The 22,883-nt window shown below is 43.7% G+C and overlaps 1 protein-coding gene across 2 annotated transcripts in view; it reads right to left on the bottom strand.

The window, feature by feature from the left end:
* Positions 1-22,883, bottom strand: part of LOC118369744 (disintegrin and metalloproteinase domain-containing protein 12-like) — a 179,301-nt gene that overhangs the window by 118,711 nt on the left and 37,707 nt on the right. For both annotated transcript variants that reach the window (XM_052498615.1, XM_035754404.2), the window contains exon 2: positions 461-582. In XM_052498615.1, the coding sequence (XP_052354575.1) occupies positions 461-582 (122 nt within the window). The remainder of the gene's footprint in view (positions 1-460; positions 583-22,883) is intronic.

Raw genomic sequence — 22,883 nt, 5'->3', positions numbered from 1 at the left:
AATACATTTTAGCACAATGGTTAGATGGTTTCAAATCCGGTTGCTACCTGACTTTGTTTCAAAACCAGACAGTTTAAGGGAAAAAAGGCAGTCTTCTGCCAGTGGTAAACCATTTCAAAATGTTGCTTTTCATGCACTGCTGATTTGTAGAGTATAGGAGCCTGGCGAGTTGGGGGAATAATTTCACAGTGTGTGGAGCCTCAGGGCCTAGCTCATACTAAACAAACAACAGAGGGGCCATTCAACGCCGTAGGGAGCGAGCTTTGAGGAAAAAGCAGAAAGAGGAATCAGCCGAGGATAAACAGAAATGGGGAATTATTAGGAGCTCACGACTGGAACAACACAGGAGACCTGATGCAAGTGAGCAGGCAGGCTAGCATCTGTGCTTGGCTGAGCTATAGTAGGAGCAGCTTATTAGCATTAGCCAAGGCCGCTAAGTGGCCACTTTATGAATATTTACCCTGGACTTGAGCTGGCTGAGTGGTTTGCGCTGCCGCCCTTCCAGCAGGAGAGGTACCGTGGTGTCATAGCGTTGGGGCTTAGGGACAGCACTGTGCAGCACACTCTGGTCCAAGCTTTTCCCTGTTAAAAGATCAATAACAGTGATTAATGATGTGATGTAATCAATGGAAATGGTTTGTACTGAGTGGGTATGGTTAGCGTGAGTCTATCTGGTCTCTGTTAAGTACTGCTATCACTTGACCTGAGGAGGCCTAACTGAGAGCATGTATATTACTGTATAATGAGAATTACATAACACCTGACTTCAAAGGTAGTGGCAGCAGTCAACCATGAGATTATGGAGAATGACATAACATTGTTATCATACTTAAAATGTTAGTCTTTTGAACATGTGATTGTTTCATCATTTAGCTTCAGGCCACCTCAAGTCAAATGTGTTGCTCTATTGAATGGTTCATCAACTAGATTCAGCTGTGGAGAGATTTTTCAAAAGTATGTGGACACCTTCTCGTCAGACATCTCATTCCAAAATCATGGGTATTAATATGGAGTTGGTTCCCCCTTTGCTGCTATAATAGCCTCCACTCTTCTGGGAAGGCTTTCCACTAGATGCTGGAACATTGTCGCAGGGATTTGCTTCCATTCAGCCACAAGAGCATTAGTGAGGTCGGGCACTGATGTTGGGCAAGTAGGCCTGGCTCGCTGTCGGCGTGCCAATTCATCCCGCAGGTGATCTATGGGGTTGTGGTCCGAGCTCTGTGCATGCCAGTCAAGTTCTTCCACACCGATCTCGACAAACCATTTCTGTATGGACCTCACTTTGTGCGAGAGGGCATTTGTATGCTGAAACAAGAAAGCGCCTTCCCCAAACCTTTGGCACAAAGTTGGAAGCACAGAATCGTCTAGAATGCCATTGTATGCTGTAGCATTAAGATTCCCTTCACTGGAACTATGGGGCCTAGTAGAACCATGAAAAAAAGCCAGACCATTATTCCTCCTCCACCAAACTGTACAGTTGGCACTATGCAATCGGGAAGGTAGCATTCTCCTGTCATCCGCCAAACCCAGATTCGTCCATCGGACTGCCAGATGGTGAAGCTTCATTCATCATTCCAAAGAAAGCAGTTCCAATGCTCCAGAGTCTAATGGAAGCGGTGATCTTAGGCTTTTGTGCGGCTGCTCGGCCATGGAAACCCATTTCTTGGGTTTCCCCCAACAAAAATCCCTGAGCTTTTCAGTAAGGTCATTCTACTGCCAATTTTTGTCTGTTGATTACATGGCTGTGTGTTCGATTTTATATACCTGTCAGCAACGGGTGTGGGTGACATAGCCGAATCCACTAATTTGAAGGGGTGTCCACATACTCTTGTGTACAGTATATAGTGTATAATACTTGACTAAAACATACTTTTTTCAAACCTTGCTTACATTTGTATACGATCACATATATCTCGCTATTATGGATGGAAATACTTTGGAACAGATTTCCAAAATTAAAATCACTGATTTGCTTTTGTTTTTTTACAGACATTTATGTCCAACCCCCCAAAAATCTATAGCATTTGGGGAAACCTGCTCTATTGTTTAAATTACCTTAAATGTATTACACACTAAGTGCCCCATTTATGTAAGGGTTTTAGTTTACTTGAGTGAACCAAACTGACCTACTGTTGGTAAAAAAAAACATTCACATTAAATAGAACTACGACACAGATCCATTTAAAAAAAATACAATAAAGAGCCCCTCAGACAAATTGTACAGCACTGTAGACATATTACCTCTTGATATTGCCTTTTCCAAACACAATGCAAGCTCTCTATTATTCTACTGTGAAACAGTGGTGTCCCCAAAGGGTATCTGTTCTGCAGTAAGACCACAGACACAACATCGATAATGGATGGTTTCACACAGCTCACCGGGAACACAGCTTTACCAATATCTCTCAACAGCACTACTGCACCAACCAACCTATTGCTGTGCTGTACATTAAAGCTCTTACTCTGTTATACTGGGAATCAATATGAAGCTCTTTCTCCCACAATGTTTTGTTCTATTGTAAATCTATTATTTTTAGCATCGAAAACTTCTTTACCCTCCTAGTAATGTGAATTCACCGGGGTAATACACAGTTAGCTAGTTAGACAAGCTAGACACACACAGAAAATGCAGTACTTGAGAAAGCTGTCCATTTGAGAACGTACAGTGCCTTCAAAAAGTATTCACACCCCTTGACTGTACAGCCTGAATTTGAAATGGATAAAATGTAGATATTTTGTCACTGGCCTACACACAATATCCCATAATATCAAAGTTGAATTATGTTTTTAGACATTTTTACAAATTCATTAAAAATGAAAAGCTGAAATGTCTTGAGTCAATATCTATTCAACCACTTTGTTATGGCAAGCATAAATAAGTTCAGGAGTAGAAATTTGCTGAACAAGTCATACGTTTCATGGACTCACTCTGTGTGCAATAATAGTGTTTAACATGATTTTTGAATAACTACCTGATCTCTGTACCCCACACATACAGTTAATTGTAAGGTCCCTCAGTCGAGCAGTGCATTTCAAACACAGACTCAACCACAAAGACCATGGAGGTTTTCCAATGCCTCACAAAGAATGGCATCTATTGGTAGATGAGTAAAATAAAAAGCAGACATTGAATACCCCTTTGAGCAGGGTAAAGTTATTCGGTACACTTTGGATGGTGTATCAAAACACCCAGTCACCACAAAGTTACAGGCATCTATCCTAACTCAGTTGCCAGAGAGGAAGGAAACTGCTCAGAGAATTCACCATGAGGCCAACGGTGAGTGTAAAACAGGTACAGAGTTTAATGGCTGTGATAGGAAAAAACTAAGAATGGATCAACAACATTTGTAGTTACTCCACAATAATAACCTAATTGGCAGAGTGAAAAGAAGGAAGCCTGTACAGAATACAAATATTCCAAAACATTTGCAACAACGTTTGCAACAAAGCACCAAAGTAATACTGCAAGAAATGTGACAAAGCAACAAACTTTTTGTCCTGATTACCAAGTGTTATGCTTTAGGCAAATCCAATACAACACATTACTGAGTACCACTCTCCATATTTTCAAGCATAGTGGTGGCTGCATCATGTTATGGGTTTGCTTGTAACCGTTAAGGACTGGGGAGTTTTTCAGCATAAAAAAGAAACATAATAGAGCTAAGCATAGGCAAAATCCTAGAGGAAAACCTGGTTCAGTCTGCTTTCCACCAGACACTGAAAGATGAATTCACCTTTCATCAGGACGATAACCTAAAGCACAAGGCCAAATCTACACTGGAGTTGCTTACCAAGACGACAGTGAATGTTCCTGAGTTGCCAAGTTACAGTTTTGACTGAAATCTGCTTGAAAATCTAAGGCAGGTCCTCCCGAGTGGTGGAGTGGTCTAAGGCACTGCATCAAAGTCCTACCTGTACCACTAGAGATCCTGGTTCGAGTCCTGGCCGGGCGCAATGCAAGCTGACACAGTCACCAGTGTTTTCTCCGACACATTGGTGCAGCTGGCTTCCGGGTTAAGCGGGCAGTGTGTCAAGAAGTAGTGTGGTTGTGTTCTGGAGGATGCACAGCTCTTGACATTCGCCTCTCCCGAGTCCATACGGGAGTTGCAGCGATGGAACAAGACTGTAACTACCAATTGGATATCACGAAAAAGGGGTAAAAAAACAAATAATAACTTTTAAAAATTACATCTTAAATGGTTGTCTTGCAATGATCAATAACCAATTTGTCCTGTGTAGCTCAGTAGGTAGAGCATGACGCCAGGGTTGTGGGTTCAATTCCAACGGGGGACCAGTATGAAAAAAGTATTAAAATGTATGCACTCATTAAAGAGAATCTGCAAAACAACAAATGTAAAGAATTTTGAAAATAATAATTATACAATCCAGTTGTGCAAAGCTCTTGCCGAGAGAGTTGAAAACTGTTTTCACTGTTATTATGGGGTATTGTGTGTTGATGGGTGAGAAACAAATATATTTAATCTATTTTGAATGTGTAATGATGTACGCTGAGAGTCGGGAAGCAAGTTCAAGGAGTGACTGTTTTAATAAATAAACGCAACATAATACAAAACAAGAACCACAAACAACGCACAGACATGAAACTGAAACAATGACGCCTAGGGAAGGAACGAAAGGAAGTGACATATATAGGGAAGGTAATCAGGGAAGTGATGGAGTGCAGGTGAGTCTGATGATGCGCATGTGCGTGTGACGATGGTGACAGGTATGCGCCATAACGAGCAGCCTGGTGACCTAGAGGCCGGAGCACATGTGACAGTACCCCCTAACTGACACGCGGCTCCAGCTGCAGGAAGGTGACCAAAATGACAATCCCGGGAAACAGGAGCGGACTGGACACCTCTGCAGAGGTGAAGGAAACCCGTCAATCTGGCTGAGACACAGGAGCATGGTGACCTAGAGCGCCGGAGAGAAAACATATCTGACGGTATCCCCTCCACGGCGTGTTCGGCTCTAGCCGCAGGACACCAAACCAAGGGACGATCCCAGGGATCAGGAGTGGACAGGTCACCCCTGCTGATGCGCAGGAACCTGTCGCTGGCTGGGACGCAGGAACCTGACAGACTGGCTGAGGCAGGGGAGCCGGGCTATCTGACGAAGGCATGCAAGCCCGACGAGCCGGCAGAGGCAGGGGAGCCTGGCGATCCGGCTGAGACAAGAAAGCTCCCGGACCCGACGTCATTCCACCTGACAGAATTAATATTATTTTTTAAACACTGATGCTTCCCATAGGTGAGGCTTTATTCTGTAATAATGTGCACTGAGAGTCGGGAAGCAAGTTCAGGGAGTGAGTGTTTTTGTAAATAAACGCAACATAATACAAAACAAGAACCACAAACAACGCACAGACATGAAACTGAAACAATAACACCTGGGGAAGGAACCAAAGGGGAGTGACATATTTTGGGAAGGTAATCAGGGAAGTGATGGAGTCCAGGTGTGATGTCGCGATGGAGTCCAAGTGTGATGACACGCAGGTGCGAGTAATGATGGTGACAGGTGTGCCCCATAACGAGCAGCCAGGTGCACTAGAGGCCGGAGACGGAGCACACGTGACAGAATGCAGACTGTAACCCAACAAGATATGGAATGGGTCAAGGGGAATGAGTATACAAACAGACAGAGTATATATATATATATATAAATAATAATAATTATATAAATAAATATACAGTACCAGTGAAAAGTTTGGACACACCTACTCATTCCAGGGTATTTTCTTTATTTTTACTATTTTCTACATAGTAGAATAATAGAGAATATATCAAAACTATGAAATAACATATATGGAATCATGTAGGAAGCAAAAAAGTGTTAAACAAATCAAAATGTATTTTATGTTTTAAATTCTTCAAAGTAGCCACCCTTTGACTTGATGACAGCTTTGCACACACTTGGCATTCTCTCAACCAGCTTCATCTGGAATGCTTTCAGTCTTGAAAGAGTTCCCACATATGCTGAGGACTTGTTGGCTACTTTTCCTTCATTCTGCGGTCCAACTCATCCAACACGACAATCGGGTGACTCTCCTTCTTGGTCAAATAGCCCTAACATAACCTAGAGGTGTGTTGGGTCATTGTCCTGTTGAAAAATAAATCACAGACAGTGTCACCATCAAAGCACCCCCACACCATCACAACTCCTACTCCATGCTTCATAGTGGGAACCACACATGCGGAGATCATCCGTTCACCTACTCTGCATCTGAAAGACACGGCGGTTGGAAACAAAAGTCTCAAATTTGGACTCATCAGACCAAAGGACAGTTTTTCCACCGGTCTAAGTCCATTGTTTGTGTTTCTTGGCCCAAGCAAGTCTCTTCTTATTATTGGTGTCCTTTAGTAGTGATTTCTTTGCAGCAATTTGACTATGAAGGCTTGATTGACACAGTCTCCTCTGAACAGTTGAAATGTGTCTGTGAAGCATTTATTTGGGCTGCAATCTGAGGTGCAGTTAACCCTAAAGAACTTATCCAGCAGAGGTAACTCTGGGTCTTCCTTCCTGTGGAGATCCTCATGAGTGGTGGTCCTCACACCCTGATCTGCTTCACATGTCTTGTGCTTGTCTCAAAACTCCACCAGGTGTCTCTCATTTTCCCCATTATCCCTTGTGTATTTATACCTGCGTTTTCTGTTTGTCTGTTGCCAGTTCGTCTTGTTTTGTCAGGTCTTACCAGCATGTTTCCTGTTCAAGTTTTTATTTTCTAGTCTTCCCAGTTCTGACCTTTCTGCCTGTCCTGACCCTGAGCCTGCCTGCCGTCCTGTACCTGCCTGACTGACCTAGTTTACGAACCTCTGCCTGCCCTCGACCAGCCTTTTTCCTGCCCCTTTGTTATTTGAAATATTCTGAGAATCGTGATAATACGAACTGGCCATGACTGTTCCAGCAGACTCAGACCAGCTTTGCAACGCTGTCTCCTCCCAAGGATCCACCATTGGAAAACACGAGGAGCTATGAATTCAGTTGTGCTAACATAACAGAATTGCAAAAGGGTTTTGTAATGATCAATTAGCCTTTTAAAATTATAAACTTGGATTAGCTAACACAACGTGCCATTGGAACACAGGAGTGATGGTTGCTGATAATGGGCCTCTGTACGCCTATGTAGATATTACATAAAATATCAAAAGATCCTGAGAAAAAGATAAAAGATCCTACTACAATAGTAATTTACAACATTAACATTTACATTACATTTACATTTAAGTCATTTAGCAGACACTCTTATCCAGAGCGACTTACAAATTGGTGCATTCACCTTATGAGATCCAGTGGAACAGTCACTTTACAATAGTGCATCTAAATCTTAAAAGGGGGGGGGGTGAGAAGGATTACTTATCCTATCCTAGGTATTAACAATGTCTACACTGTATTTCTAATCAATTTTATGTTATTTGAATGGACAAAAATATGTATGTATGTATGTATGTATGTATGTTGAAGGCAGGAGTGTATGTACTTAGTATGTAAACTGTATGTATGTGTATGTATGTATGTATGTATGTAACAATTGCTTAAGACTATTATTAGACAGATTATTTCACTAATAATTACTGTATCACAATTCCAGTGGGACAGAAGTTTACATGCACTAAGTTGATGTACATTAAACAGTTGAAAATTATGTCATGGCTTTAGAGTTTACATACAGTCAATTGAGGTTGGATGTACAAGTCATTAAAAGTGCTCTAATATCATGGGAAAATTTTCAAAAACTCCACTGGTTCAAATTTCTTGTTAACAAACTATAGTTTACTGCTCAGGAAGGAGAGTCGGTTAGGATATATACTTTGTGCATGACAAAGGACTTTGGAGAAATGTCCTCTGTAAGTAATCCACAGAACAACAGCAAAGGACCTTGTGAAAATGCTGAGGAAACAGGTACAAAAGTATCAATCCACAGCAAAACGAGTCCAATATCGTTCCAAACCTAATTGTTACAGAAATGTCCTCTGGTCTGATGAAACAAAAAACAGTTTTGGGCCAAGACCATCGTTTACAGACAGATTTATGTGAATATATTAAATCAAATCAAATCAAATTTCACAGATAATAAATTCACTGTATCACAATTCCAGTGGGACAGAAGTTTACATGCACTAAGTTGACTGTCATTAAACAGCTTGGAAAATTCTAGAAAATTATGTCATGGCTTTAGAAGCTTCTGTTAGGCTAATTGACATTATTTGAGTCAATTTGAGGTGTACCTGTGGATGTATTTCAAGGCCTACCTTCAAACTCAGTGCACCTATGCTTGATATCATGGGAAAATCAAAAGAAATCAGCCAAGAACTCAGAAGAAAAATGTAGACCTCCACAAGTCTGGTTCATCCTTGGGAGCAATTTCCAAATGCCTGAAGGTACCACGTTCATCTGTACAAACAATAGTACGCAAGTATAAACACCATGGGACCGCGCAGCCGCCATACTGCTCAGGAAGGAGACGCGTCTGTCTTCTAGAGATGAACGTACTTTGGTTCGAAAAGTGCAAATCAATCCCAGAACAACAGCAAAGGACCTTGTGAAGATGCTGGAGGAAACAGGTACAAAGGTATCTATATCCACAGTAAAACGAGTCCAATATCGACATAACCTGAAAGGCCCCTCAGCAAGGAAGAAGCCACTGCTCCAAACCCGCCATAAAAAAAGCCAGACTACGGTTTGCAACTGCACATGGGGACAAAGATTGTACTTTTTGGAGAAATGTCCTCTGGTCTGATGAAACAAAAACAGAACAGTTTGGCCATAATGACCATCGTTATGTTTGGAGGAAAAGGGGGAGGCTTGCAAGCTGAAGAAAACCATCCCAACCGTGAAGAAGCATCATGTTGTGGGGGTGCTTTGCTGCAGGAGGAACTGGTGCACTTCACAAGATAGATGGCATCATGAAGCAGGAAAATTATGTGAATATATTAAAGCAACATCTCAAGACATCAGTCAAGAAGTTAGAGCTTGGTCACAAATGGGTCTTCCAAATGGACAAGGACCCCAAGCATACTTCCAAAGTTGTGGCAATTTGGCTTAAGGACAACAAATTCAAGGTATTGAAGTGGCCATCACAAAGCCCTGACCTCAATCCTTTAGAAAATTTGTGGGCAGAACTGAAAAAGCGTGTGCGAGCATGGAGGCCTACAAACCTGACTCAGTTACACCAGCTCTGTCAGGAGGAATGGTCCTAAATTCACCCAACTTGGGAAGCGTGTGGAAGGCTACTCAAAATGTTTGACCCAAGTTAAACAATTTAAAGGCAATGCTGCCAAATATTTAAATAATTTTGCACGCCCAATTTTTCAGTTTTTGATTTGTTAAAAAAGTTTGAAATATCCAATAAATGTCGTTCCACTTCATGATTGTGTTGTTGATTCTTCACAAAAAAATACAGTTTTATATCTTTATGTTTGAAGCCTGAAATGTGGCAAAAGGTCGCAAAGTTCAAGGGGGCCGAATACTTTCGCAAGGCACTGTATATATATGTAAGTTGAAGTGGTGGAAGAGTATCAAAAACTGCCAGATTTGTTTTGTTAAATCGTTATTTTGTTTGTGTTTTTAAAGCGACTTTGACATTGTCTATAAAATACATATATTTTTATTATTCTTTTATTATTATATGTGTGGTATATTGTCTGACTGACTTCAAGCTGCTTGTGGGAAATATATTGTACCCCCTCCAGTTTATCAGTGTCTTTTGCCATGCTCCACTTTATCCTCTCCTCTGCTCTCACAAACCACTGTCGTCTGAGCCCTCTGAGGTCCACACAGAGCGTGCTCACATGATAGCAGGCCCAGTAGGGCCTGTGTGGCCAAGGAGGAAGTGCTTGGAATACTAGCCCCAGGAAAGGTGGAGGGATGGAGGGCGGAACAGGGGGAGGGAGGCCTAAGGACTGATGATAAAGCCCTGCTATCATCAATGTGAGGCTCTGGGAACCACAACTCTACCAGTAAACACAATCAAACTGTTGTTCCTCATGTTCTCTGAGCTCTACCGCTATACACTAGAAGGGTTTTCTGTCTGGAAATGCCACCGGGAGGCAGGATCATGGGAAGTCTGAGAAGTCAGAGCCTACAGTAGGGAACTACGGAGTTTGTGTGATTTCTATTTTCCTTCTCATCATAGCAGGAGAGCTCGTCACTCTGTCACTCTCCGGTTAATGGGACTCTCTTTGAAAACCAGTCTGACGACAACGCCACATTTGATTCCTGCATCAGACTGTCCAACAGTAGACTGTGCTCCCAGGATGGCTCAAACTCCATTTATCCACTGTTGTTCATATCCTATCAACAGCACAAAATGAGTCCTGTTTTTATAAGATATTTAACCATGCCTCTACAGTAGTTTGTTTGTTTTAGTGGTGCGTGTAAACCGTGACAGTGTGAGTGTTTAACAGCAGCCACATTCTGCGGTTAGAGTGCAATTTAAAAAAACACAATAAAATGTAAGTCAAGCAGACGTCTTCTAATAAAGCTTTCAACACTCTAGCTCTAACACGACTCCCCCTCTATTCATATGTTCCCTCTTCTCTCACACACTGAAGGTATTGGTAATTACATGGTGTTAATATATGATGAGAAGTCGCCTGTGTGTGTGTGTGTGTGTGTGTGTGTGTGTGTGTGTGTGTGTGTGTGTGTGTGTGTGTGTGTGTGTGTGTGTGTGTGTGTGTGTGTTTGCGTGTGTATCATCTCTCCTCATACGTGATGCATTTGGAATGCGTGTGCGTGCGTGCGCCCGAGTGTGGGAGAGTGCAAATTGAAGGATTGTGTTTGCATGCAGCATCTATCATCTCTCCCTCATACGCTTGATCTTCCTTGGGAACATTTGGAATTATATGTAAACATTTCACCCATCGTATTATATGCATCAGAGAGAGAAACAGAGAGAGAAACAGAGAGAGAGCGAAAGAGATAGTGAGAGAGAAAGAGAGGGAGAAAGAGTACACCAGAGAGATAGAGAGTGAGAAAGACAGAAACAGAGAGACAAAAATAGAAAGAGATACTGAGAGAGTGAAGGAGAGTGAGCGAGAAACAGAGAGAGAGAGAGAGAGTACAACACAGAGAGAGAGAGAGCGAAAGAGAGTGAGAGAGAAAGAGTACAACAGAGAGAGAGAGAGAGAGTGAGAGAAAGACAGAGAGAAACAGAGAGAGAGAGTACAACAGAGAGAGAGAGAAACAGAGAGAAAAAGAGAGTACAACAGAGAGAGAGAGAGAAACAGAGAGAGAAACAGAGAGAGAGAGAGTACAACAGAGAGAGAGAGAAACAGAGAGAGAAACAGAGAGAAACAGAGAGAGAGAGAGAGAGACAGAGACAGAGAGAAAAAGAGAGTACAACAGAGAGAGAAAGTACAACAGAGAGAGAGAGAGAGAGAGAAAGACAGACAAAGAGAAACAGAGAGAGAGAATACAACACAGAGAGAGAAACAGAGAGAGAGAATACAACAGAGAGAGAGAAACAGAGAGAAAGAATACAACAGAGAGAGAGAGAAACAGAGAGAGAGAGTACAACAGAGAGAGAGAGAAACAGAGAGAAAGAATACAACAGAGAGAGAGAGAAACAGAGAGAGAGAGTACAACAGAGAGAGAGAGAAACAGAGAGAAAGAATACAACAGAGAGAGAGAGAGAGAAACAGAGAGAGAGAGTACAACAGAGAGAGAGAAACAGAGAGAAAGAATACAACAGAGAGAGAGAGAAACAGAGAGAGAGAGTACAACACAGAGAGAGAGAAACAGAGAGAAAGAGAAACAGAGAGAAAGAATACAACAGAGAGAGAGAGAAACAGAGAGAAAGAGAGTACAACAGAGAGAGAGAGAAACAGAGAGAAAGAATACAACAGAGAGAGAGAGAGAAACAGAGAGAGAGAGTACAACAGAGAGAGAGAGAAACAGAGAGAGAGAGTACAACAGAGAGAGAGAGAAACAGAGAGAGAGAAACAGAGAGATAGAGAAACAGAGAGAGAGAGTACAACAGAGAGAGAGAGAAACAGAGAGAAAGAGAGTACAACAGAGAGAGAGAGAAAAGAGAGAGAGAGAGTACAACAGAGAGAGAGAGAGAATACAACAGAGAGAGAGAATACAACAGAGAGAGAGAAACAGAGAGAAAGAATACAACAGAGAGAGAGAGAAACAGAGAGAGAGAATACAACAGAGAGAGAGAGAAACAGAGAGAGAGAATACAACAGAGAGAGAGAGAAACAGAGAGAGAGAGTACAACAGAGAGAGAGAGAAACAGAGAGAAAGAGAGTACAACAGAGAGAGAGAGAAACAGAGAGAGAGAGAGTACAACAGAGAGAGAGAGAAACAGAGAGAGAGAGAGTACAACAGAGAGATAGAGAAACAGAGAGAGAGAGTACAACAGAGAGAGAGAGAGAAACAGAGAGAGAGAGAGAAACAGAGAGAGAGAGTACAACAGAGAGAGAGAGAGAAACAGAGAGAGAGAGTACAACAGAGAGAGAGAGAAACAGAGAGAAAGAGAGTACAACAGAGAGAGAGAGAGAAACAGAGAGAGAGAGTACAACAGAGAGAGAGAGAGAAACAGAGAAAGAGTACAACAGAGAGAGAGAGAGAAACAGAGAAAGAGAGTACAACAGAGAGAGAGAGAAAAACAGAGAAAGAGAGTACAACAGAGCGAGAGAGAAACAGAGAGAGAGAGTACAACAGAGAGAGAGAGAAACAGAGAGAAAGAGAGTACAACAGAGAGAGAGAGAAACAGAGAGAGTACAACAGAGAGAGAGAGAAACAGAGAGAGAGAGAAACAACAGAGAGAGAGAGAGAAACAGAGAGAGAGAATACAACAGAGAGAGAGAGAGAAACAGAGAGAGAGAGAGAAACAGAGAGAGAGAGTACAACAGAGAGAGAGAGAAACAGAGAGAAAGAGAGTACAACAGAGAGAGAGAGAAACAGAGAGAGAAAGTACAACAGAGAGAGAGAGAAACAGAGAGAAAGAGAAACAGAGAGAGAGACTACAACAGAGAGAGAGAGAAACAGAGAGAAAGAGAGTACAACAGAGAGAGAGAGAGAAACAGAGAGAGAAACAGAGAGAGAGAGAGTACAACAGAGAGAGAGAGAGAAACAGAAACAAAGAGCCCAGAACAAAAAGATACACAAGAAAAATGACAAATTCTCGAATTAGCAGACTATCGCAATCCTATGGATACCCCAATTACAGAAGAATAATTATTGGAAACACTATGCATCCTCCAACCGAAAAAGGCCTGTGGTGCTGATGGTATTTTAAATGAAATGATCAAATATACAGATCACAAATTCAAATTGGCTATACTCAAACTTTTCAGCATTATCCTGACTATAGGTATTTTCCCCGATATTTGGAACCAGGGATTGATCACACCAATCTATAAAAATGGAGACAAATTTGACTCAAATAATTACAGAGGAATTTGCGTTAACAGCAACTTGGGGAAAATTCTCTGCAGTATTATAAATAGCTGACTACATCATTTCCTTGACAAAAACAACGTCCTGAGCAGAAGCCAGATTGGATTTCTAAAAGATTATCGTACAACAGACCACATTTACACCCTCCACACTCTAATTGATAAACAAGTAAACAAAAACAAAGGCAAAATCTACTCGTGTTTTGTAGATTTCAAGAAAGCATTTGATTCAATTTGGCATGAAGGTCTTTTTTATAAACAAATAGAAAGTGGTATTGGAGGGAAAACATATGATTTTATTATTCTGTAGCACAGTTGGTAGAGCATGGCGCTTGTAACGCCAGGGTAGTGGGTTCGATTCCCGGGACCACCCATACGTAGAATGTATGCACACATGACTGTAAGTCGCTTTGGATAAAAGCGTCTGCTAAATGGCATATATAAACCAATGTACACTAAAAACAAATGTGTGGTTAAAATTGGCAACAAGCAAACAGACTTCTTCTTTCATTGACAGGGAGTGAAAAAGGGCTGCCCAATAAGTCCAACACTATTTAACATCTACATTAATGAATTGTCAAAAACATTAGAAGAATCGGCAGCACCTGGTATCACCCTACACAACACTGAAATCAAGTGTCTGCTGTACGCAGATGACCTGGTGCTGCGGTCTCCCACTAAAGAGGGGTTACAGCAGCACCTAGATCGTTTTCACAGGTTCTGTCAGACCTGGGCTCTGACCGTTAACCTAAAAACCCCAAATATAATGATATTCCAAAAAAGGTCAGGAAATAAGGATGACAAATATAAATTCTATTTGGACACAGTTCTATTAGAACACACCACAAACTACATATATCTAGGACTCAATATCAGCAACACAGGTAGCTTTCACATGGCTGTGAATGAACTGAGAGACAAAGCAAGCAGAGGAAAAGGAACATCGAAATTCCAATTAGAATCTGGCTCAAAAATGTTCAATCAGTTATAGAACCAACTCTATATGGCAGTGAAGTATGGATTCCAATCTCTAATAATGAATTTACCAAATGGGACAAACATCCAATCGAAATACTGGATGCAGAGTTTTGCAAGACTGTATTGCAAGTGCAAAGAAAAAGTCAAAATAACGCATGTAGAGCAGAATTGGGCCAATACCCCCTCCTCATTCGAATAGAAAAAAGAGCCATCAAATTTTACAACCATCTAAAAACAAGTGACCCCAAAACATTCCATCACACAGCTCTACAATGTCAAGAGATGAAAATAGAGAAAGAAGAGTCCCCTCAGCCAGCTGGTTCTGAGGCTCAGTTAACCAACCCAAACCAACCCCATAGAGCCTCAGGACAGCACTCAGAAAATCTGGCCCAACCAAATCATCACAAAACAAAAAGAAAAATATATCACCTATTGGAAAGACAGTACAAAAAAAATCTAAGTAAACTTCAATGCTATTTGGCTCTAAACATACAGTACATGGTGGCAGACTATCTGACCACTGTGATTGATAGAAAACTGAGGAAAACATTGACTAGGTACAGACTCAGTGAGCACAGTCTGGCATAGAGACCGGTCGTCACAGACAAACCTGGCTGCCCAGAGAGGACAGGCTGTGCTCACTCTGCTCCAGGGGAGAGGTAGAGACAGAGCTGCATTTCCTATTACACTGTGACAAATACTCCGACCTAAAGAATATTTCTTTCCCAAAATTATAATTCAATACAAAGAATTTGAAACGATAAAAAATCTAATATTTATTTGGGTGAAAAGACAAAATGTGCAGTTTTGGCAGCTAAATATGTGTCCTCCTGCCACAACCTGAGGGACAGCCAGTGAAATGTGCAAAGTAATGTCTATAATATTTCCCATCTTGTTTTGTTTGGTCTTTCATACCATGTCATGCATCTTCTCAGTCATGTTGACACTGGTCCACTACCATTGCTTTAATGTATTTTTGTTCTCATTAATATTGTTGTTGTAGTTGTTGTTAATGTTAATCCCATGTCCACTACTACTATTATTATTGCTGTTGGTCCCACCATTTATTTATATATCAATATATATATTATACACAGTGGGGAGAACAAGTATTTGACACACTGCCGATTTTGCAGGTTTTCCTACTTACAAAGCATGTAGAGGTCTGTAATTTTTATCATAGGTACACTTCAACTGTGAGAGAGACGGAATCTTAAACAAAAATTCTGAAAATAATATTGTATGATTTTTATTTTTCGATATGTATACTTTGACAATGTAAGTAATAATGAACTTGCCATGTCAATAAAGTCAATTGAATTGAATTGACAGAAACAGAGAGAGAGAAAGAGAGAGATACTGAGAGAGAAAGAGTTACTGAGAGAGAGAGAAAGTACAACAGAGAGAGAGAGAGAAAGACAGACAAAGGGAGAGAGTACAACAGAGAGAGAGAGGTAGACAGAAACAGAAACAGAGAGAAAGCAAGCGAGAAACAGAGAGAAAGAGACAGAGAGAAAGCCAAACAGAGAGAGAGAAACAAGAGAGAGAGAGATAGTACAACAGAGAGAGAGAGTACAACAGAGAGAGAGAAACAGAGAGAAAGACAGAGAGAGATACTGAGAGAGAGAGAGAGAAATACTGAGAGAGAAATTGAGAGAGAGAAGTCATGCAGAAGAACAGCTCCTGACTTGTTATAACTTTTTGGTTAAGAGCGAGATTGACACGATTAAATTAGCAAAAAATGTATAGGTAATCAAATTGTTAAGTCGTGGCCAAAAGTTTTGAGAATGACACAAATATTAATTTTCATTAAGTCTGCTGTCTCAGTTTGCATGATGGCAATTTGCATATACTCCAGAATGTTATGAAGAGTGATCAGATGAATTGCAAAGTCCCTCTTTGCCATGCAAATGAACTGAATCGCAAACAAACATTTCCACTGCATTTCAGCCTTGCCACAAAAAGACCAGCTGACATCCTGTCAGTGATTCTCTCATTGACACAGGTGTGAGTGTTGACAAGGACAAGGCTGGGGATCACTCTGTCATGCTGATTGGGTTCGGATAACAGACTGGAAGCTTCAAAAGGAGGGTGGTGCTTGGAATCATTGTTCTTTCTTTGTCAACCATGGTTATGTGCAAAGAAACAAGTGCCGTCATCATTGCTTTGCACAAAAAGGGCTTCACAGGCAAGGATATTGCTTCCAGTAAGATTGCACCTAAATCAACCATTTATCGGATCATCAAGAACTTCAAGGAGAGTGGTTAAATTGTTGTGAAGAAGGCTTCAGGGTGCCCAAGATAGTCCAGCAAGCGACAGGACCGTCTCCTAAAGTTGATTCAGCTGCGGGATCGGGGCACCACCAGTACAGAGCTTGCTCAGGAATGGCAGCAGGCAGGTGTGAGTGCATCTGCACGCACAGTGAGGCGAAGACTTTTGAAGGATGGCCTGGTGTCAAGAAGGGCAGCAAAGAAGCCACTTCTCTCCAGGAAAAACATCAGGGATAGACTGATATTCTTCAAAAGGTACAGGGATTGGACTGTTGAGGAATTGGGTAAAGTCATTTTCTCTGATGAATCGCCTTTCTGATTGTTTGGGGCATCCAGAAAAAAGCTTGTCCGGAGAAGACAAGATGAGCGCTACCATCAGTCCTATGTCATGCCAACAGTAAAGCATCCTGAGACCATTCATGTGTGGGGTTGCTTCTTAGCCAAGGGAGTGGGCTCACTCACAATTTTGCCTAAGAACACAGCCATGAATAAAGAATGGTACCAACACATCCTTCGAGAGCAACTTCTCCCAACCATCCAGGAACAGTTTGGTGATGAACAATGCCTTTTCCAGCAGGATGGAATACCTTGCCATGAGGCAAAAGTGATAACTAAGAGGCTCGGGGAACAAAACGTAGATATTTTGGGCCAGGAAACTCCAGGAAACTCTCCAGACCTTAATCCTATTGAGAACTTGTGGTCAATCCTCAAGAGGTGGGTGGACAAACAAAAACCCACCAATTCTGACAAACTCCAAGCATTGATTATGCAAGAATGGGCTGCCATAAGTCAGGATGTGGCCCAGAAGTTAATTGACAGCATGCCAGGGCGGATTGCAGAGGTCTTGAAAAAGAAGGGTCAACACTGCAAATATTGACTCTTGGCATCAACTTCATGTAATTGTCAATAAAAGCCCTTGACACTTATGAAATGCTTGTAATTATACTGTAATGACCTGACTAGATCATAAAGGAACAATTGTCCAGACAGAGGATTGAGTTTATTATGTGGAAGGACCACTAGAGGGCAGGCCGGGCTCATGGATAGTAGCCCAACAAAGCATGGGAGACAAGGTAACCAGAGTCAATTAAGCACAGCTGACGGTACTAATGAGATACTCTCCTTCCCCTATAAAAGAGAGAATGGAACCAGCAGGGAGAGGGGAAAACTATCTCTGGAAGATGGCCACCGAGAGAGAGAAGCTGTGCTGAAAGAACCACGAAGATGGTGACAAACCCGTGATTTATGTTTGTTGTAGTTTAAAGATTATCCTATTGTGTTCTTGTTTCATCTGGAGAAGAAGATGTGTGTTTTTCCTTGGAAGATTTTTCATTGATTATGTTAGAATGTTTTTGGTTGACAAAATACCCTCAATAGAGAACCGTGTTCAATCAGAAAAACCTACTCTTGACTCGTTTATTCCACCTTCCCGCTTTAGAGTGACGCCTAATTACTTGGTACGCTCACATTGGTGGAGGATGCGGGGATTAGGTGGACGAGTGACACAAGGATAAGTGAGTAAATTAATATTCTTCCAGAAGACCCGGAGGAACCATTCAAGAACGATGGATAACGCCCTACTACAACAATTGATCACGGCACAGCAGACAACCATAGAACTCCTGCAACAACAGCTGAGTCGACGAGAAGAACCTACAGTTAGGCCAAGAGCGGCTGCTCACGCCATCTTACCTCGTCTCCCAAGGAGGATGATATTGAGGCCTTTCTCATGACCTTGAGAAAGGACGGCCACCTTGGAAGAGTGGCCGCCCACAGAATGGGCTAGCGCATTAGCTCCTCTTTTGACCGGGGTGGCTCAGGAAGCCTATTTTGACCTGGATTCCCACGAAGCGGCGGACTATGGGCGACTAAAAACCGAGATCCTGTCCCGGTACCAGCTGACTGCCAGAGATAGGGCTGTAAAGTTCCATCAATGGACCTATACAGCTGATCAACCCGTCCGTGCTCAGATCTTCGCCTTAATACGACTGACGAAACAGTGGCTAGAACCTGGAAAGGGAGTAGGACATGTGATAGAGACTCTCGTAGTGGACAAGATATTGAGAGAATTACCCAGTGACTTAAAAAGGGTTGTGGGGCAAGCCAACCCGTTGTCAGCCGACGACATAGCCCAGGCGGTGGAAACATATCGGTCTACAGGGGAGTTGTTAAAAAGTGACAAGGAGGAACGGAAGGAGTCTTCCGCCACTGAAACGTCCAAGCCGCCCCCGGAGGTGGGAGAAGTCAGCCACCACACAGCCGGGTCGGTGTTATAAGTGTCAGTCTCCCAACCATTATGCCCCACAATGTCCTAGCAAGGATGAGCCCATGGTCACGGAGTCGTCACTGCCTACCCCCACACATCCCGTTTTGAGGGGGCAGGATCAACACTGTTGGTTAGCAGAGATAGCCCCAGCCTCAGAGATTCCGGTGCGAGTTGAAGGACAAGATGTGGTAGCTATTCTAGACTCGGGAAGTATGGTTACGTTAGTAGAGGAGCGGATGGTGACCTCCGCCTCACTGCTACCAGACAAAGTAGCCGTATCCTGTATCCATGGAGACACCCACTATTACCCCACTGTGAATCTGCCTATTCTCACTCCAAAAGGAAGGTGTACAGTCAGGGCAGGGAAAGTGCCCCAGCTGAAGGTGCCATTATTGATCGGGAGAGACTGTCCCCTATAAGGAGCTTCGGCAGATGACGTTATGCACGGGAAGAAGGGGGACAGGAAAGAAGAGAATCTCCAAGCCCGAGGTAGTAGTACTACAAGGAGACGTAGCCGCGTCCTCGTCCTCTACAGCAGAGGAAGAAATAGCGACCCAACGTTTACGACAGATATTCCAGGAAACCACTGACGAAGACACCTGTGAAGGGTTATACACAACGCAGGAAGGAAGGAGCAACCAGGCACTAAGGGATATATTTGAAGCTCCATCCGAGGAGGGAACCTGGAAGGGATTCTCCTCGGTCTCCCTGATGGGGATGTGGAACAACCTCCACATCCCTCTACTGAGGTTGACCTGCCCCAGGAATTAAAGGGACAGTTCGGCACCTCCGCAGCATAGAGACCCAGACCTAAGGGAGGCCATGAGGAAGGTGAAGGTGATCGACGGAAGGAACGTCGACGGATCAGGTGAGCCCCCTCTTCCTTACTATGCAATCAGGCGGGGTCTCTTATACTGGGTCGTACGACGAAGGGGAAAACCAGGAATTACTAATGGTGCCTAGACCATACAGGGATACAGTTCTACAGTTAGCCCATTCCCACGTCCTAGGAGGACACCTGGCACGAGACAAGACGATTGACAGAATCATGCAGAGATTCTATTGGCCCCGTGTCACCCGAGATGTGGCCAGGTATTGTAAGACGTGTGATCAATGTCAACGTACAGCCCCACGGCCACACCTACGTAACCCTTTGATTCCCTCTCCCCATCATAGAGACTCCCCCATTTGAACGCATAGCTATGGACCTCGTAGGACCCCTCCCAAAATCCGCCAGAGGACACGAGTACATCCTAGTGGTTATAGATTATGCTACCAAGTTCCCGGAGGCCATACCCCTACGTAACATGTCGTCAAAGGGAATTGCCAAGGAGTTATTCCTGATGTTCTCTCGTGTGGGCCTTCCCAAGACTATCTTAACCGATCAAGGAACCCGTTCATGTCCCGGTTGATGAAGGACTTGTGTCGGTTATATCAGGTTCAACAGATACGTACAAGCATATTCCACCCTCAAACAGATGGGTTGTGTGAACGCTTGAACAAAACAATTAAAAGCATGTTGAGAAGAGTGGTGTCCCGAGACGGGAAAAACTGGGACATGCTTCTCCCACACTTAATGTTTGCCCTGCGAGAAGTACCCCAGGCATCCACTGGATTCTCTCCGTTTGAATTGCTCTATGGCAGACCCTGTCGAGGAATCCTCGACTTAGCCAAGGAGACCTGGGAGACCCAACCCTGCCCCTTTCGATCTACAATAGAACACATTACCCTGATGAGAGACCGCCTGTCAGCAGTGTGGCCCATAGTCAAGGAGCATATGGAGAAGGCCCAAAGGACCCAAGGTCGGGCCTATGATAAATCTGCGACCCCCCGTGAGTTCACCGTGGGAGAGAAAGTGATGGTGCTTGTGCCCACGGCCGAACATCGCTTGCTGGCGCAGTGGAGGGGCCCTACGAGGTAATGAAAAGGGTCTCACCGGTCAATTACCTCATCAAGCAACCTGACAGGAGGAAGAAGGTCCAACTCTATCACATAAACCTGCTGAAGACGTACCATGGACGAGAGGAGGAGGTGGCTTTGATGGCCCTGGAGGGCAAAGAAAAAAAGAGGCTCTACCACAGGTGCGCCGTGGCCAAACTCTCCTACCGGGCAGTCAAGACAGCTAGACAAGCTGATTATGAACTTTGGTCGAATATTCTCTCCATTCCCAGGACAAACAGATGTCCTGTTCCACCATATCCACACTGAACCCGGCAAGAAAGTGCATATCCGCCCTTACAGGATTCCTGAGGCTCGCCGAGTCATCGCTAAGAAAGAGGTGAGGGAGATGTTGAGGATGGGCGTGATCGAGCCCTCGACGAGCGAGTGGTCCAGTCCCATAGTCCTGGTCCCAAAGCCGATGGTAGTATGAGACTCTGCAACGACTTTAGGGGCGTGAATGCCATCTCTACATTCGATGCGTACCCCATGCCCCGCGTGGATGAACTCTTGGAGCGCTTAGGAAAGGCCAAGTTCATCACTACCCTGGATTTGACGAAGGGATATTGGCAAGTGCCGGTGGCTCCGGAGGATCGCCCAAAGACTGCCTTCGCCACCCCAGAGGGGATTTTCCAGTATGTGAGGATGCCCTTCGGACTGCACGGAGCTGCTGCAACCTTCCAACGCCTCATGGATGCCATTCTACGGCCCCATCAAGAGTATGCAGCGGCGTACATAGATGATGTGGTCATCCACAGCGAGGACTGGGATAGTCACCTCCTGCGATTACGGGCGGTGCTCGTGAGTTTGGAAGCCACAGGGTTGACAGCCAATCCAAATAAATGCTGCCTGGGCCTGTCCGAAGCGGAATACCTGGGGTATACCGTGGGGAATGGGAAAATACGCCCACAGGCAGAGAAGACCAGGGCAATTCGTGACTGGCCTCGACCCCGGACCAAGCGAGACGTTCGGGCCTTCTTAGGGATAACAGGATATTATCGCCGTTTTATCCCGGGATATGCAACCATTGCCAACCCCTCACAAACCTCATCAGGAAAAACCTGCCAAACCAGGTAGAGTGGAAAGACGAGACGGAAGAGGCCTTTCAATTGTTAAAAGATGGCCTGTGTTCCGATCCCGTTCTACAGGCTCCGGACTTCTCACAAGAGTTCATTGTGCAGGTCGACGCCTCGGATACAGGGCTCGGGGCCGTACTAGCTCAGGGTGAAGGTGAAGCCGAGAAGCCGATTCTCTTCATTAGTAGGAAACTCAGCGATCGGGAACAGAGGTATGCGACCGTAGAGAAGAGGCCTTAGCCATCAAGTGGGCCCTCGATTATCTCCGGTACTACCTACTGGGTCGGAGGTTTGCATTAGTTACTGACCATGCGCCCCTCACGTGGATGGCTGGTAAGAGAAACAATAACAACAGAATAGCCAGATGGTTTTTGTCTTTACAACCGTTCTCTTTCCATGTCATCCACAGGGCCGGATCGAGGAACGGGAATGCAGACGCGCTGTCCCGACGCGACCAAGACGGTGCGTCTGGCGCCCGATCCTCCGGTTCGGTCCTGGGGGGGAAGGTATGTGGAAGGACCACTAGAGGGCAGGCCGGGCTCATGGATAGTAGCCCAACAAAGCATGGGAGACAAGGTAACCAGAGTCAATTAAGCACAGCTGGCGGTACTAATGAGATACTCTCCTTCCCCTATAAAGAGAGAATGGAACCAGCAGGGAGAGGGGAAAACTATCTCTGGAAGATGGCCACCCGAGAGAGAGAGCTGTGCTGAAAGAACCACGAAGATGGTGACAAACCCGTGATTTATGTTTGTTGTAGTTTAAAGATTATCCTATTGTGTTCTTGTTTCATCTGGAGAAGAAGATGTGTGTTTTTCCTTGGAAGATTTTTCATTGATTATGTTAGAATGTTTTTGGTTGACAAAATACCCTCAATAGAGAACCGTGTTCAATCAGAAAAACCTACTCTGACTCGTTTATTCCACCTTCCCCGCTTTAGAGTGACGCC

This window comes from Oncorhynchus keta, chromosome 36 (assembly GCF_023373465.1).
Source record: "Oncorhynchus keta strain PuntledgeMale-10-30-2019 chromosome 36, Oket_V2, whole genome shotgun sequence".
Classification (NCBI taxonomy): domain Eukaryota; kingdom Metazoa; phylum Chordata; class Actinopteri; order Salmoniformes; family Salmonidae; genus Oncorhynchus; species Oncorhynchus keta.
The sequence above is the reverse complement of the archived record's forward strand: the minus strand, read 5'-3'. Positions and strand labels throughout refer to the sequence as shown.